This window comes from Phragmites australis, chromosome 19 (genome assembly GCF_958298935.1).
Source record: "Phragmites australis chromosome 19, lpPhrAust1.1, whole genome shotgun sequence".
Taxonomy (NCBI): Eukaryota; Viridiplantae; Streptophyta; class Magnoliopsida; order Poales; family Poaceae; genus Phragmites; species Phragmites australis.
Window position 1 is genome coordinate 19,288,291 of NC_084939.1, and position 12,962 is coordinate 19,301,252.

The 12,962-nt window shown below is 39.2% G+C and overlaps 1 protein-coding gene across 12 annotated transcripts; it reads left to right on the plus strand.

The window, feature by feature from the left end:
- Positions 1–1,422: 1,422 nt before the first annotated feature.
- LOC133900879 (uncharacterized) lies at positions 1,423–11,364 on the plus strand. Of its 12 annotated transcripts, none has more exons than XM_062342139.1 (20): positions 1,423–1,745; positions 3,376–3,475; positions 3,842–3,952; positions 4,284–4,340; positions 4,463–4,533; positions 4,772–4,871; positions 5,224–5,294; positions 5,418–5,518; positions 5,608–5,711; positions 5,799–5,852; positions 5,989–6,044; positions 6,140–6,178; positions 6,307–6,451; positions 7,263–7,444; positions 7,532–7,599; positions 8,163–8,235; positions 8,323–8,384; positions 8,463–9,387; positions 10,094–10,384; positions 10,903–11,364. In XM_062342139.1, the coding sequence occupies exons 2-20, from the start codon at positions 3,398–3,400 to the stop codon at positions 11,174–11,176; spliced, it is 2,862 nt and encodes a 953-aa protein (XP_062198123.1). In that variant the 5' UTR covers positions 1,423–1,745; positions 3,376–3,397; the 3' UTR covers positions 11,177–11,364. The 12 variants fall into 12 exon arrangements, with proteins under 12 accessions (XP_062198123.1, XP_062198125.1, XP_062198122.1 ...); XM_062342141.1 differs by having other exon boundaries at positions 1,423–1,638; positions 5,424–5,518; XM_062342138.1 differs by having other exon boundaries at positions 1,424–1,638.
- Positions 11,365–12,962: the final 1,598 nt, after the last annotated feature.

A 12,962-nucleotide genomic window follows, 5' to 3' on the forward strand; every position in this document is an offset into this window, starting at 1 on the left:
AGGTTCCTTGTCCTAATGGTGTTTTGCTGCCTCCTACTTATTCACATGTTGTCACCCTTGCTATATATTCCAAAGAGTTCTTGGCAAAAAGGTCTTATAGTGGCTTCATTAATCAATCAACTACAACATCATCATAAAGGGATCACACCTCCATTTTGGCTATCAAGTTGTGAGGCACAATCAAATCTTCCTACCATACAAACATACATGGATCACTGACAGATTGCCGGTGGAGTTGCAAAAGCATTTGGAATATTGCCTAAGTTATATCTGGTTGCATGCCGCGGTAGGACCAAGTTGCCGACAGAAGGCAAACATGTTTGAACGTATGGGCTATAAGAAAACCTTGATATGCCTTGAAACTAGAAAAAAGACAAGGATCGGTGGTAGGATATGAATTATGGTTCATACCCCTAGCTGAATCAACCGGCAGTAGGATCAACCAAATTCTTTTATCATCTTGTCTTCCTCCGAAAAGAGAAACGTTTCATATGAATATACATTTTTTATTGACATGGCTTTTTTCTTTCCTTCTCATGCCTTCATCTATGTGCAAGTAATACTTTACTATATTCAATTGGAAACATAGCCAAAAAAAAAAAAAAAACAGCAAGAAGTAAACAACTCGTAGAATCTAACATTCTGCTCTCAAGTTTTTAAGGGTAGAAATAGAAGTATCATAGCTAGATCACCAATGTTGAGTTAGCAATGGTGCTACTAGTCGACCAAAAAAGAAAAGTAAGATGTCACCATTCAACAAACACCTGAACTTCACCATCACTTGGACAAGCATTTCGGCCCGTTCAAACCAAATGGATGAAATGAAGTGCGAAGGACTCCACCACTATTTGAAATCCATGAAATCAGGATATGAGAGAGGGAGGGAGGGTGCCCCCCTTGGGGTTGAGGGCGCGCAGTTGCGACAGGGACGGCAATGGGGAGGAGGTCAGGGAGGACGTTGAGGTGTGCGGAGGTCAGAGTTGTGCAAAACAAAAGAGGAAATCACTCGAGCATGTTGCTCTAGTTGAGCGAAATGGAGGAGGTGGTAGTAGTTATGGTGGACAGGGATAATATCTCTCATTGGAGCCGACGAGGTGTGCAGAGCTAAAGTCCATGGGTGCGAGGGGACTACAGTGAGCCGCTTTGGCCTACAATACAAGACGTAGAGTAAGAGGTGGGAGGCAAACGGATGGTGATGGGTATGGTGGTTGGGGATGAGACGGGGAGATGAGGGTGATGGGGCTAGGTGAGGAGGAGATGGAGCGGTCGCCTCACCATTACTGCTGCTTAGTAATTGGATAAGGGATTGTTCAAAGATTCATGAAAAAAGACTTGTGAATACCGGCCAATCAAAAGCTGCCTACCGAGCTTTAGACATTTAAGATAAACCAAACACCAGCCCTGTTGACATGTTACCAAATATCTCCACGCTAACCCCAATCCACCTTCCTAAAAATTAAAAACAAATCCAATCAGAGGTGCCTCCCCCGTGTGGGCCCCACAAAAAAGACATCATCTTTTCGTCTCCGTCTCCACTGCCCGGCCACGTCCTCGCGTCGGCGTGTCTCCCAGCGTTCCGGATTGCGGAGTGCAGACGCAGCTCAAGAAGATCCCTTGTGGGGATTCAGGAGGGGAGAGGTCAGATCATCTCCCTCCCGCCCCTTCCTACGCTGCTGCATTCGCGCTCCGATCGATTCAGGATCTTGTTCGAGAACCTGGTGCCGTGGGATCTCTTCGTGCGCCCGGTTTGGCCCAAGATTCCCCTTCCGCTTCCTTTTCGTCGCGGAATTTGGGTTGAGTCTTCCGTCTTGTTCTTGCGGCAGCTTCCCTCGGATTGCGCCCGCCTTCCTCCTCTGGTTTCTGTGCCCGAGCCATGAAATTTGATCGAAAAATTGGAGTTTTGTTGCCCCCAAAATTTCTCATTGCATGGTTGGTGTGTGATGTAACTAAATACTGATGCGCGTGGCATGGCCTTCGCTCGGATTGCTTCTGTAGTCTCCCTTCTTGTTCCTCACATGTGGTGTTGGATCGGCGATTGTGTTTCTTCCTCGCCGTTGCGTCACGCGCGCCTCCGGTCTCCACGCCACCTCCAAGGAATTCTTTTTCATCCATTATTATTTCCTTCATTTGTCAGTAAGGACTAAGGAACCCCTCGTTTGCTTTGGATTGCTCGTTAGGCTATCTTCAGTAGATACTTTAAAATTTTATCTTCTGTAATACTATTACAGTATCCCCTAATATTATTATAGTATTTCTTATTTTTTTCATCTTCAGCACCTACCGTATTTTCTATCTTCCATTATTCTCTTCTCGAACTCACGTACAGAGTACAGTATATTTTTCCGGCCACAACAATGCCGCCGCTCACTCCGATCCAGCTCCCATCCGCATCACTGTGGAGGTCGAAACCGATCCCGCTCGAGCTTTATAGCGGACGGGAGGTGACTGTAAAGTGTCGGCACAGTGTTGCCGCTTGCTTTTTCCGGCGCCCGTTGGAGATGGCCTTAGCTGTATAGGATATTTTCTTTGATGTGTGACCAATTAAATCCAAACCTTCTCGCTGAGGCGGATGCTCCAATATATCTGTTGTGCTGTGTTTTGTTTGCTCTAAAGCGGGTACCAATAGCAGTTTATTTTCCAAAAATTTTGGGGGTTCAACTGAGCATTTTTACAATAGGTGATAAAACTTGCTGTTGAACTTGGCATTTTATAATAGGTGATAGTAATAGATGACAATAAAACCAACCGTGTTAGTCTAACTGTCAGACCGTGAGGGTTCAGTTGGTTAAGCCATATCTGTTTTCCTTTCCTAGTTACACATGTTTTCTTCTTTTGGTTCATGCATGCTCCTTATGCTGGACTTTTCTATGATAGTTGCACCTCAAGCGAATTGTGCTTTTTGTACAGAATATTTATTCTTCAGCGCTCCTGGTTTATGCAAAATCGTTTGATTTAATGTGGGACAGAATACACCGCATGACCTGTATTAAATTTGACCTCTGTGTTTTGTATTGTATAATTACTTTTTCTTTGCTCATGCAACTTGATTCTGTTAAGTAAAGTTTGAGTTATTATTGATTTGATTTTGGATTGCCTTTTTGACATTATTTGTTTGATATCGCCTCTACATATATTTCACCCTAAATATATTATCTGTATTCAAATACCACTAGTATTCTAATTTTTGGACATACGATTCCATTGTATTTTCAGCATGGGCAACTTTTTGCTTGAAAAATCTGTGTATGTTGGTGTTGTTTGTTACTTCAGTATTTTGTTGATTATAATATGCTTTTATCAATGTGCCTATTCACAGGCATTTAGTAAATACATTGCTCTAGATTAGTTACAATGTGGATTTCAATCTGTTTACAGGGCAAGTCCAAAGAAATAAAAAATGGTTGAGAATGGTGTTAATGAGCAACCAAAGGGTGTGTCTCGGAATCATCCACCTGCTCAAATGAATGCTGATCCTGTGAGTTCTTCCTTCATATATTCATATGACAGCTGCTACCAGATTTTATGAATGCTACTAGTGGTTGAACAGTCTAATCACTCATAATTGTTTATTCTCCATTAACAATTGAATTTTTGTTACGGGACAGTGCAAGATACTTAATCATGTTTGTATTGATGGGTGATCAATGTATGCATACAATACAATTATTAAAAATTATTTTACCCATATCATTAATTTCGAGCTTTCTATTAGCTCTAGTAACCTACAATTTGAATGGTTCGATCCACTGCTGATAAAACAACTATGACTACTATCCGCCCTTATTTTTTAGTCACTTGGATCTAACATTGTATTTTGGGTTTTAATGTGTTTTGATGTCAGAAAAAGGCTGATCGTGGACAACTTCCAGTGTTGACCTGGGAACACAAGCTAAGTCATGTTGGACATACTTTGCCATCATTCAGACTTACATGGAGAGAGATACGGCAGCTGGTATCTCTTCTATTTTTTAAGATCTTAGCCTTTTGTTGTGCTGAAACTCATCTGATCAAACATGTATTATAGTTATATCTGTTGTTTAGAAAATGATAATGATTCTTGGTAAGTATTTATAAATTCTTCTGTGGCTACATTATGCTTTCTCTGATGTTACTTTTTGGTGCTTCGTGCTATCTCATTCACTGGTTTCCTTAAGGAGTCAAGGGATAAACATTTATAACTTTCAAAGCCAATTGAACTCATTTTTGTTATGTAATGTTCTTACTTTCTTCTTCATGTTTCTCTTACAAGTTCTCCTGCTTTAATATTCATTTCATGATTGCAGGCTGGTATTGGCTTTCGTCTTGGTCGACATATCCTTGAAGAAACTTCAAAAGGACGAGTATGTTTGATCGGTTTCACATGTTTAAGAATACTACTTGTCATGTGGTACACTGACACTATTCGGCATGCTCATTTATGTTTGGATACCATGCAAGTGCTAGCTTTTTTTGCTATCTATAGATTGCTGTTATTGATCCCATGAAAAAGCGAGTTGCAAAATCTGGTCAGGGTGTTCCACTTGGCGGCATTGGGTATACCTTCTTCTCTCTGTGCAATATGTGTTTCATAGTTCCTATAAATGTTTCATTTGCGAGTCAGAAACAGTTTCACTTCTGTAAAGACAATATTGTACTAGCCTGTCAAGCCGAACCTATTAGCTACTATTTTCCCCAGGAGGATATTTTTAGCACTTTCTCTAAAAATCTTTCCCTTTTGTTTGATGAAACTTAATTGCTACATTTATGTATCTTCTAATTGCTGGAACTGTAGTGCAGGGAGTATTGGAAGAAGCTACAAAGGTGACTTCCAACGCTGGCAGTTGTTCCCAGGAACTTGTGAAGATAAACCTGTACTGGCAAATCAATTTTCTGTAAGTCTGTATTCTTCGCAATATCTTTTTGGCTGATAAATGTGCTCTTTTGTGTCTGATGATCTTTGGAATTCGATACCCTCTTTTCTAATATGCCTCACACTTACTGGCTTAATGCTCTGAAGTGCACCTGGTTAGACTTTTGGCAGTTCATATGCTCGGATCGGTCTTTATTAGAAATGGAAAGAACAGTACTTTCATGAATGAATGGTGTGTTTAGATGCTTTATCAAACTCTTACCTGCAGGCTGAGAGCCATACATTAGTTGATGAAAACTGTGATTCGAAAGATAATTTTGAAAACCAATATTTGCTATTTGTATGATATTTTGTACAATTTTTGTCATTTTTAGGCCTTCATATCCCGTGAAGATGGTAAAAAATATTCCACTGTGTTGCATCCTGGGAAACCAGATTTGCCAAAGTAAGTACACTTGATGTTTTTCTCAGTTTGATGTTTACTACATGAGCTTCCTGTATAATAGGGGAAATCATTTTGATTTTTTTTTAAATATTTGAAAACTTCCTTAGAAATTTGTAAATGCAGAGGAAGTGAAATTTCAGGGATCGGATCCTGGGACTGGAATATGAATGGGCAAAAATCTACCTATCACGCTCTTTACCCTAGGGCCTGGACGGTATATGATGGTATTGCAGACTTGCAGTAACTACAGAGTTCTCTTTTGGGTAAATACTAAATACTGTCATTTTTTCTGATTTGGGATTGTGCTTGTTAGGGGAACCTGATCCGGATCTCAATATAGTGTGCCGTCAGATTTCTCCAATTATTCCTCACAATTATCAACAGAGCAGCTATCCAGTTGCAGTATTCACTTTCACAGTAATAAACACTTTCCATGAAACTCCTCTAATATAATATTTAGGGTTTTAACTCTACACCTTAAGCATCCATGTCTAAAAATTTCAGGTAACCAACTCAGGAAATACAGCTGCTGATGTGACTTTGCTTTTCACATGGGCTGTAAGTTCCAATCATGGATTTTACTTTCTTGGCAGAAATTTTCTCAATACCTGTTATTATGATTGAAGATTCACATTTTGCGTCTCTGTTCTGCTTCTGAACCTCTGTACTTCGTCTTTTGTTTAAATACATGCAGAACTCAGTTGGTGGAAAATCTGAAATCACTGGATATCATTCCAACTCCAATATGATGTAAGAAACCAATGAATATAGATTGTTTAGCTTACTTTTCAGCATTTTCAAATAAATTCTGTTTTGCATTTTTAATATATCCTAATGGATGACAGAGAAAAGGATGGTGTGCATGGGGTACTGTTACATCACAGGTAACTAAAAGTTTGAATTTTCCATTAAATGCATGTTATCTTCTAGGGATTTGAATATAATGATATAAACCCGGACTCAGCTATGAATTATTTTGTAATTTTTTTATATGACATGTATGTGAGAGCAGAACAGCAGATGGACAACCACCAGTAACTTTTTCTATAGCTGCACAGGAGAAAGAGGATATTCATATCTCTGAATGTCCTTACTTTGTAATATCTGGAAGTTCTGATGAATTCACAGCAAAAGATATGTGGAATTCAGTGAAAGAGGTTTGTTGAAGCTGGAAGCACTTTTTGCAATATGCTAAGTTCTACATTCCTGGAACATTATACACTGATTAAATGATCATCTCTAGTGCAGCTGCACACACAGCTTACCTTATTGTATTGATTTATTACAAGAATCACACATTCTCATATAGATAGCATTTCAAACCTGATATGTTTGGCTTCTTATGCACTGGATGTCAGATAGTTGATGATATCAGACTGCATTTCTGTGCCAGTTTTTTTTGTTCAAGAAGTTATTTCTACATCTATATTTGAATTCTCAGTTTCCTACTTGTTTATTAGGATATCCAATTGGTCAAACAGCTAAATGTAGTACAAACTGCTGAAAAGTAGAAAGATTGGCAGTTGGCACAGATGTTCAATATTTAATGTACCAGGCATGCTAGTTTAAAACTTGGAATATTGCATGCTTTGAACAGAACTCAATTTAAACAGTTGTAAAATTGTCTGTCAGATGGTAGACTGGTTGAATAGCATTTTTGTAATGCTGTGCACAACTATAAAGGTGAAACGGAATCTTTACGTTTGAATAGTTGCTGGACTGTGTAAAATTGGGATGCAGAATTTCCGATGCGCAGATATTTTGTTTCCAACGCAGAAAGTTTTAGCTTATCTTTAGCTTCATGTTTATCTATATTTTGATTAAAGTGCTATAAACTACAGGGCTAGCATATAATGCTTAAGTTTCATATGTCAAATATCCTGTGCCTTTAATCCAATTTAAATTCCCTATAAATTATATTTGTATTATGTATAAGAAGCCGACACAACTCCCTTTCCATTGTCACAGCATGGATCTTTTGATCATCTTGATCCCATGAAGACAACGATGTGCTCCAGAGTAGGATCATCAATAGGGGCAGCTATTGCAGCTTCAGTTAAGCTTGCTCCCCAGGCAACCCAGAATGTTTCATTTTCACTTGCATGGGCTTGTCCTGAAGTGAAGTTCTCCAGTGGAAAAACCTATCATAGGTTGGAGCAGCAGTCAAAAATATTAATTGCCAAAAATGGAATGAAGAGTAAAGCAACTTGAAACTGACTTCATTACACGTTTTGCAGGCGTTACACAAAATTTTTTGGCACAGAAGGTGATGCAGCAGCAAGCCTTGCTCATGATTCCATTCTTGGTATAATCCAATCCCTCACTTGCAGTTTCTATTGAAAATATTCCTTCTGTTCTTCATTGTACTGTACAGTTAAAGAAACTGGACTTCACATGAACTCTCAGCATGGTTCTTAAAAATCCGAACAACTGGCTGGTTTAGGATCCCAATGATTATTTTTTACCAAATTTTAGCTGTGAAATATTAATAATTATTTCATATAAATATTTGAAAAGAATGAAAAATTAATATTTCCATGGTCAAGCTTTGTCATGAACTAGCAAAACTAAGTAGTACACAGCCAATTCACTAGCTGAGGAGATTCCTTGTGATTTCTCCTTTGATTCCTATCAGTAACTGGTCTCATTCACTGACCATGGAAAACTAGTTCTTGGTTTTGTTTTACACCCATTTACAATACTGATCTGTTGAGAAATTCTTTGTTAGATACTTAAGTGTGTCGACAGTGTCATCTCCAATGAGATCCTTGTACGTGAATGGGAATGCATTTGATTTTTCACTTGTAATCATATTTATTCCTGTTGATATATGTTGCTGGCTTCATCTGTCTACTTGAACCCTTTTAGAACATACTTCCTGGGAGAGGCAAATTGAGGAGTGGCAGAGTCCTATTTTGCAAGACGAGAGGTTTCCTGCATGGTATGTTCTAACCTCTAATTTATGTACCCTGTACACTTGATCAGATGCTACTGAACGCTGATACATAGGTTCAATTATCTTCAACAGGTATCCAGTTACACTTTTCAATGAACTATATTATCTTAATGCTGGAGGAACTATATGGACAGGTACTTATCCTTAACTTCATTTTTCTTACTGAAGACAACCAGCTTTTCATGAATATTAACATAGATACATCCTGTCAGATGGATTGCCACCAATTCAAAGCTTGACAACAATTGGTGGCAAAAAGTTTTCTCTTGACATGTTAAATGGAGAATCTGATGATGTCAATGAGATGGTCCCGCAGAATAATACTGCTTCTGGCATCCTTCATCGAATGGCATCAATTCTTGAGAGAATGCATGCATCCATTGCTTCAAATTCTGCTACAGGAACAACTTTGCTTCAGGGCGAAGAGAACATTGGCCAGTTTCTCTACCTGGAGGGTATCGAGTATTATATGTGGAACACATATGATGTTCATTTTTATGCATCATTTTCACTGATCATGTTGTTTCCAAAACTTCAACTCAGCATTCAGAGAGACTTTGCTGCTGCTGTCATGATGCATGATCCTGAAAAGCTCAGGATCTTGCATGATGGCAAATGGGCTGCAAGGAAAGTTCTTGGTGCTGTTCCACATGATCTTGGGTTATATGACCCGTGGTTCAAAGTGAATGCGTACACACTCTATAACACAGATCGATGGAAGGACTTGAACCCGAAGTTTGTGCTGCAAGTTTATAGAGATGTTGTGGCCACAGGTGACAAAACCTTTGCACGAGCTGTTTGGCCATCAGTTTATATGGCAATGGCATATATGGAGCAATTCGACAAGGATAAAGATGGGATGATTGAAAATGAAAATTTCCCAGATCAGACATATGATGTGTGGTCGATGGCTGGTGTAAGTGCATACTGTGGTGGTCTTTGGGTGGCCGCTCTTCAGGCTGCATCAGCCTTGGCATGTGAAGTTGGTGACAAAGCTTCTGAAAAGCTTTTCTGGGACAAATATGAGAAGGCTAAGTCTGTCTATAGCAAGTTGTGGAATGGTTCTTACTTCAATTATGATGATGGCGACAACATAATGAGCACATCCATCCAAGCAGATCAATTGGCTGGACAGTGGTATATATCACCAATCTGTTAACACTTCGTTTACTGTGTACAAATTTTGACAATACCTAATTAGATAAATAGCTGCAAGTTCATCCCTTTACTCAGTACTGCTACCTGCTTTTGTGGTCCAATCATTTATTTCTTTACCATCATAGTTAACTTTCCTGGAATTCTAGGATTAACATTATTTATGGCTTTGTGCTTTCGCTGCTGAGTTGAAAGATAGGCAATAGGTGATTACAGAAAACGAAATTCTTCTTATTATTATTCCCCACAATTTTCTAATAGTTACAATTTGTTTGTGCTCCACTCCTTTGCGCTTTATGAGTTCCTGTAAATTTGCATAAACCAATATGGAAAATTAACTCTTTTTGTCATGGCTATTAACAACTTTAAATGTCTAACCAAAATGCTCCTCCCTTGCCATAAAATTCAAATGTTTTTATGGTTATCATGTCATATGGGTAGTAAACAGAAATATTTTAAGTAGAATAAAGCATACAGTAACTGAATACTTACGAAGTACCAGTCTAGTATCTGAGTGGAGGAGTGCGCTCCAGTTCCAGTATTAGATATAACTCAAGAAATGTGCATTACAGTATACTTCCATGTTAGTTTTCCATCACTGAAGTTTGAATATTGTTTCCATGTACTATTGCTAAACTTACCCTATTTGTTAATGAAGTCATTGTTGGACTAATGTAACTTTTTCCAGGTATGCCAAAGCCTGTGGTCTCTTTTCAGTTGTGGACAAGGATAAGGCACAAAGTGCTCTAGAAAAGATATATTCTTTCAACGTGATGAAGTTCAAGGATGGTAAAAGGGGAGCTATGAATGGGATGTGGCCAGATGGCACTGTGGACATGTCTGCTATGCAGTCTAGGGAGATATGGCCAGGCGTGACATATGCACTAGCCGCGACCATGATTCAAGAAGGTATGGTTCAGCAGGGCTTTAAAACAGCCGAAGGGATCTATCATGCTGCCTGGTCTCCAGAAGGACTTGGGTGAGTGCTTGCATGTAAATTGAGCTTAGGCGTTTTTGTGTTGTGCTTGCTATGTGTTTTGATATGGCATGACATCTGAGACAAAGCACATTATGTGATCCTAGTTATTAAATATCGTGGACTTTGTTATGAAATTGCACAAACTTTGGGGATCAGAGTTTGATGCTAAATTTCTAATACTTTTGTGCAATCAAGGGTTTTCTATTGCTAAATCATTTCTTTTATTGTTATGTGGTTGCAGAATTTATCTTGTATGATTTTTAATGACAGTTTACCACAACAGGATTCTGTGTAAAGAAACTACCAACAAAAAAAAAATCTTTAGTTAATGCAGCAAAGAATAGAATTATGATGATGATATGGAGTTATCACTAATCCACTGAAACATAGTATCATATGTTAATGTGTACTGCTAATTCTGCTCAATTTAAATTTATACTCTCTAGGATTGCAGTGTATTTTATTCTAATGCGACCTTTCTTATGTCATTAAGAAAATCTGACAATTTGAGTTCTCAGGTACTCATTCCAAACTCCTGAAGCTTGGAACAATGATGACGAGTACCGGTCCTTGTGCTACATGCGTCCACTTGCCATCTGGGCAATTCAATGGGCACTTTCAAACCCAAAGCTCCACAATACTCCTCGGGCTGATATACCCCAGGGTTCTTTCCCAAAGAACCAGTTCTCTTATGCGCGAATTGCAAAGCTCCTGCAGCTGCCTGAAGATGAATCGTCGAAGAGCTTCATACGAGTGATGTATGAGATAATCCGGAACAGGTTTAGTTCCTGATCTAGGCGCCGCCGCATGCCTGAAAGTTTTCAGGCCCAAATTGTTCAAACATTGGTCATTGTGATTGTTGGTTGTGAACATTCTTGCTGTTGGTCAGCACACATTCGTGTATAGTCGATGGTTATAAAGATAAAATTGGGGCTACCTTTAGAGGACAATGGTAGGCATTTTGTTACGTTTTTCTTCAATCCAGTCTCGTGATATTTTTTGCTGCCATTTTGACTGCACCAAATGGAAAAAATGATCAGTGTGCTGATGAGGAAATTTAATCATTCATCGTACCAATTAGGTGGAAGGGTAGAAGATTCCAAAGGATTACTAAACCAAAGTGTGCGTGTTATTTTTTTCGAGAACATATATTCGTAAGACGCATAGATTATATACAATGAGCTCAGGTTCTATTTTCTGACGCATCATCTAGTTATCATTTGATACGTCTTTGCCGTTATGACAGCATACTCGTGATGGGGCATAACCTTAGGGCGATCTTAGGGCATGATCGACAGTGCTGCTCTCTCTCTCTCTCTCTCTCTGATGATCGAGGCATGCACAATTTAGGCTATCTCTTAGATTGTCTCAGTTTTTGAGGGGCATGCACAATTTAACTCTCTTTCTCATTCAAGCTGAAAGTTTCTAAACCTGGAAATTGAAGGTTGGATGCCTGCAAGAGGATTTGTTGGGAAGAAAGATGAGGAGAAAGGAGCCGGGCGTATACTTAGTCTGAGCTTACTTGGATCGTGGGATTGGGATTTAAATCCTTAGAAATTTAGAATAAATAAAATTTATACTAAATATTAAAAAATTGTCCATCGAAACAACAACACGCTATTGTTGCTTCAGCGCACTAAGAAAAATTAGAATGCGAAGGGTTAGTAATCAAGAGACAAAAACTACCGGTACTACCCAACTAGGTCAAATGAGTTCACCAGAACTTCAACCAAGAAAGAGAGACGAAAATGCCCTTGCCTCTTGAGCTGTCTGCATCGATCGGTCATGCATGCACGTGACGTGATTCGTTTAACGATTTGGCCATGTGGGAATATAATGTATATCCACCTACGCACATTTCTTTGTAAATAAAACCTGCGAAGAAGCAGTCGCATCACATGCAGACGCCGTCGTACGAACTAGGCAAGATCACAAGACTGCGTCAGCCAGCCAGCCAGCCAGCTTCCAATTCAGAAAACTAGTGCGTCTCCCTCGCCGGCCTGGGAGGACAAGTCCTGTGTTGTTTGAGTCTCCACTCGCCAGCAGCGTCTGCATGCAGATTGGGTACGTTCCTACGTGCGTACGCAGTCACAGAAATTGACCTGCACAAACAGATTTAAACGTACGTAACCAGTGTTGGATAAGGTAGATCGTTTCAACCTGTTTTGATTTTGTACTTGCTACTCCACGGTATCTGCAGCCTGCCGTTGAATTTGAATGGAGAATTGTATGTGTTTCTAGAATTAATACGTGCTTAAAACTTTACCACATGGTAGGATATATGATTCTGTATCGACATTATTGACGATGCAAGTCATTTTTCAGGATCTCAATAAACTATTTTCAAATTGTGACAACAAATTGTAATTTGTTAGTAGCTCCGGTTCAACTCATGTTCCATGAACGGTGGCTTCAGCACTTCTAGAAGACAAGCTGCTAGTTCAACTCATGTTCCATCAATTCTATGCTAATAGAGTAGTAATCTAACAACCGTTGTGTTCAACTTCTTTTATCTACTGTCTTTGTCTTAATAGAGTAGTAATCTAACAACCGTTGTGTTCGAGTTGGTATGGTTCTA

Bases quoted from the DNA above. Each gene is read 5' to 3' on its own strand.
- LOC133900879 (XM_062342139.1), top strand. From the start codon at position 3,398: ATGGTTGAGAATGGTGTTAATGAGCAACCAAAGGGTGTGTCTCGGAAT. The intron at 3,953-4,283 runs GTATCTCTTCTA...TCATGATTGCAG, and splicing joins GGAGAGAGATACGGCAGCTG to GCTGGTATTGGCTTTCGTCT. The intron at 5,712-5,798 runs GTAATAAACACT...TAAAAATTTCAG, and splicing joins TTGCAGTATTCACTTTCACA to GTAACCAACTCAGGAAATAC.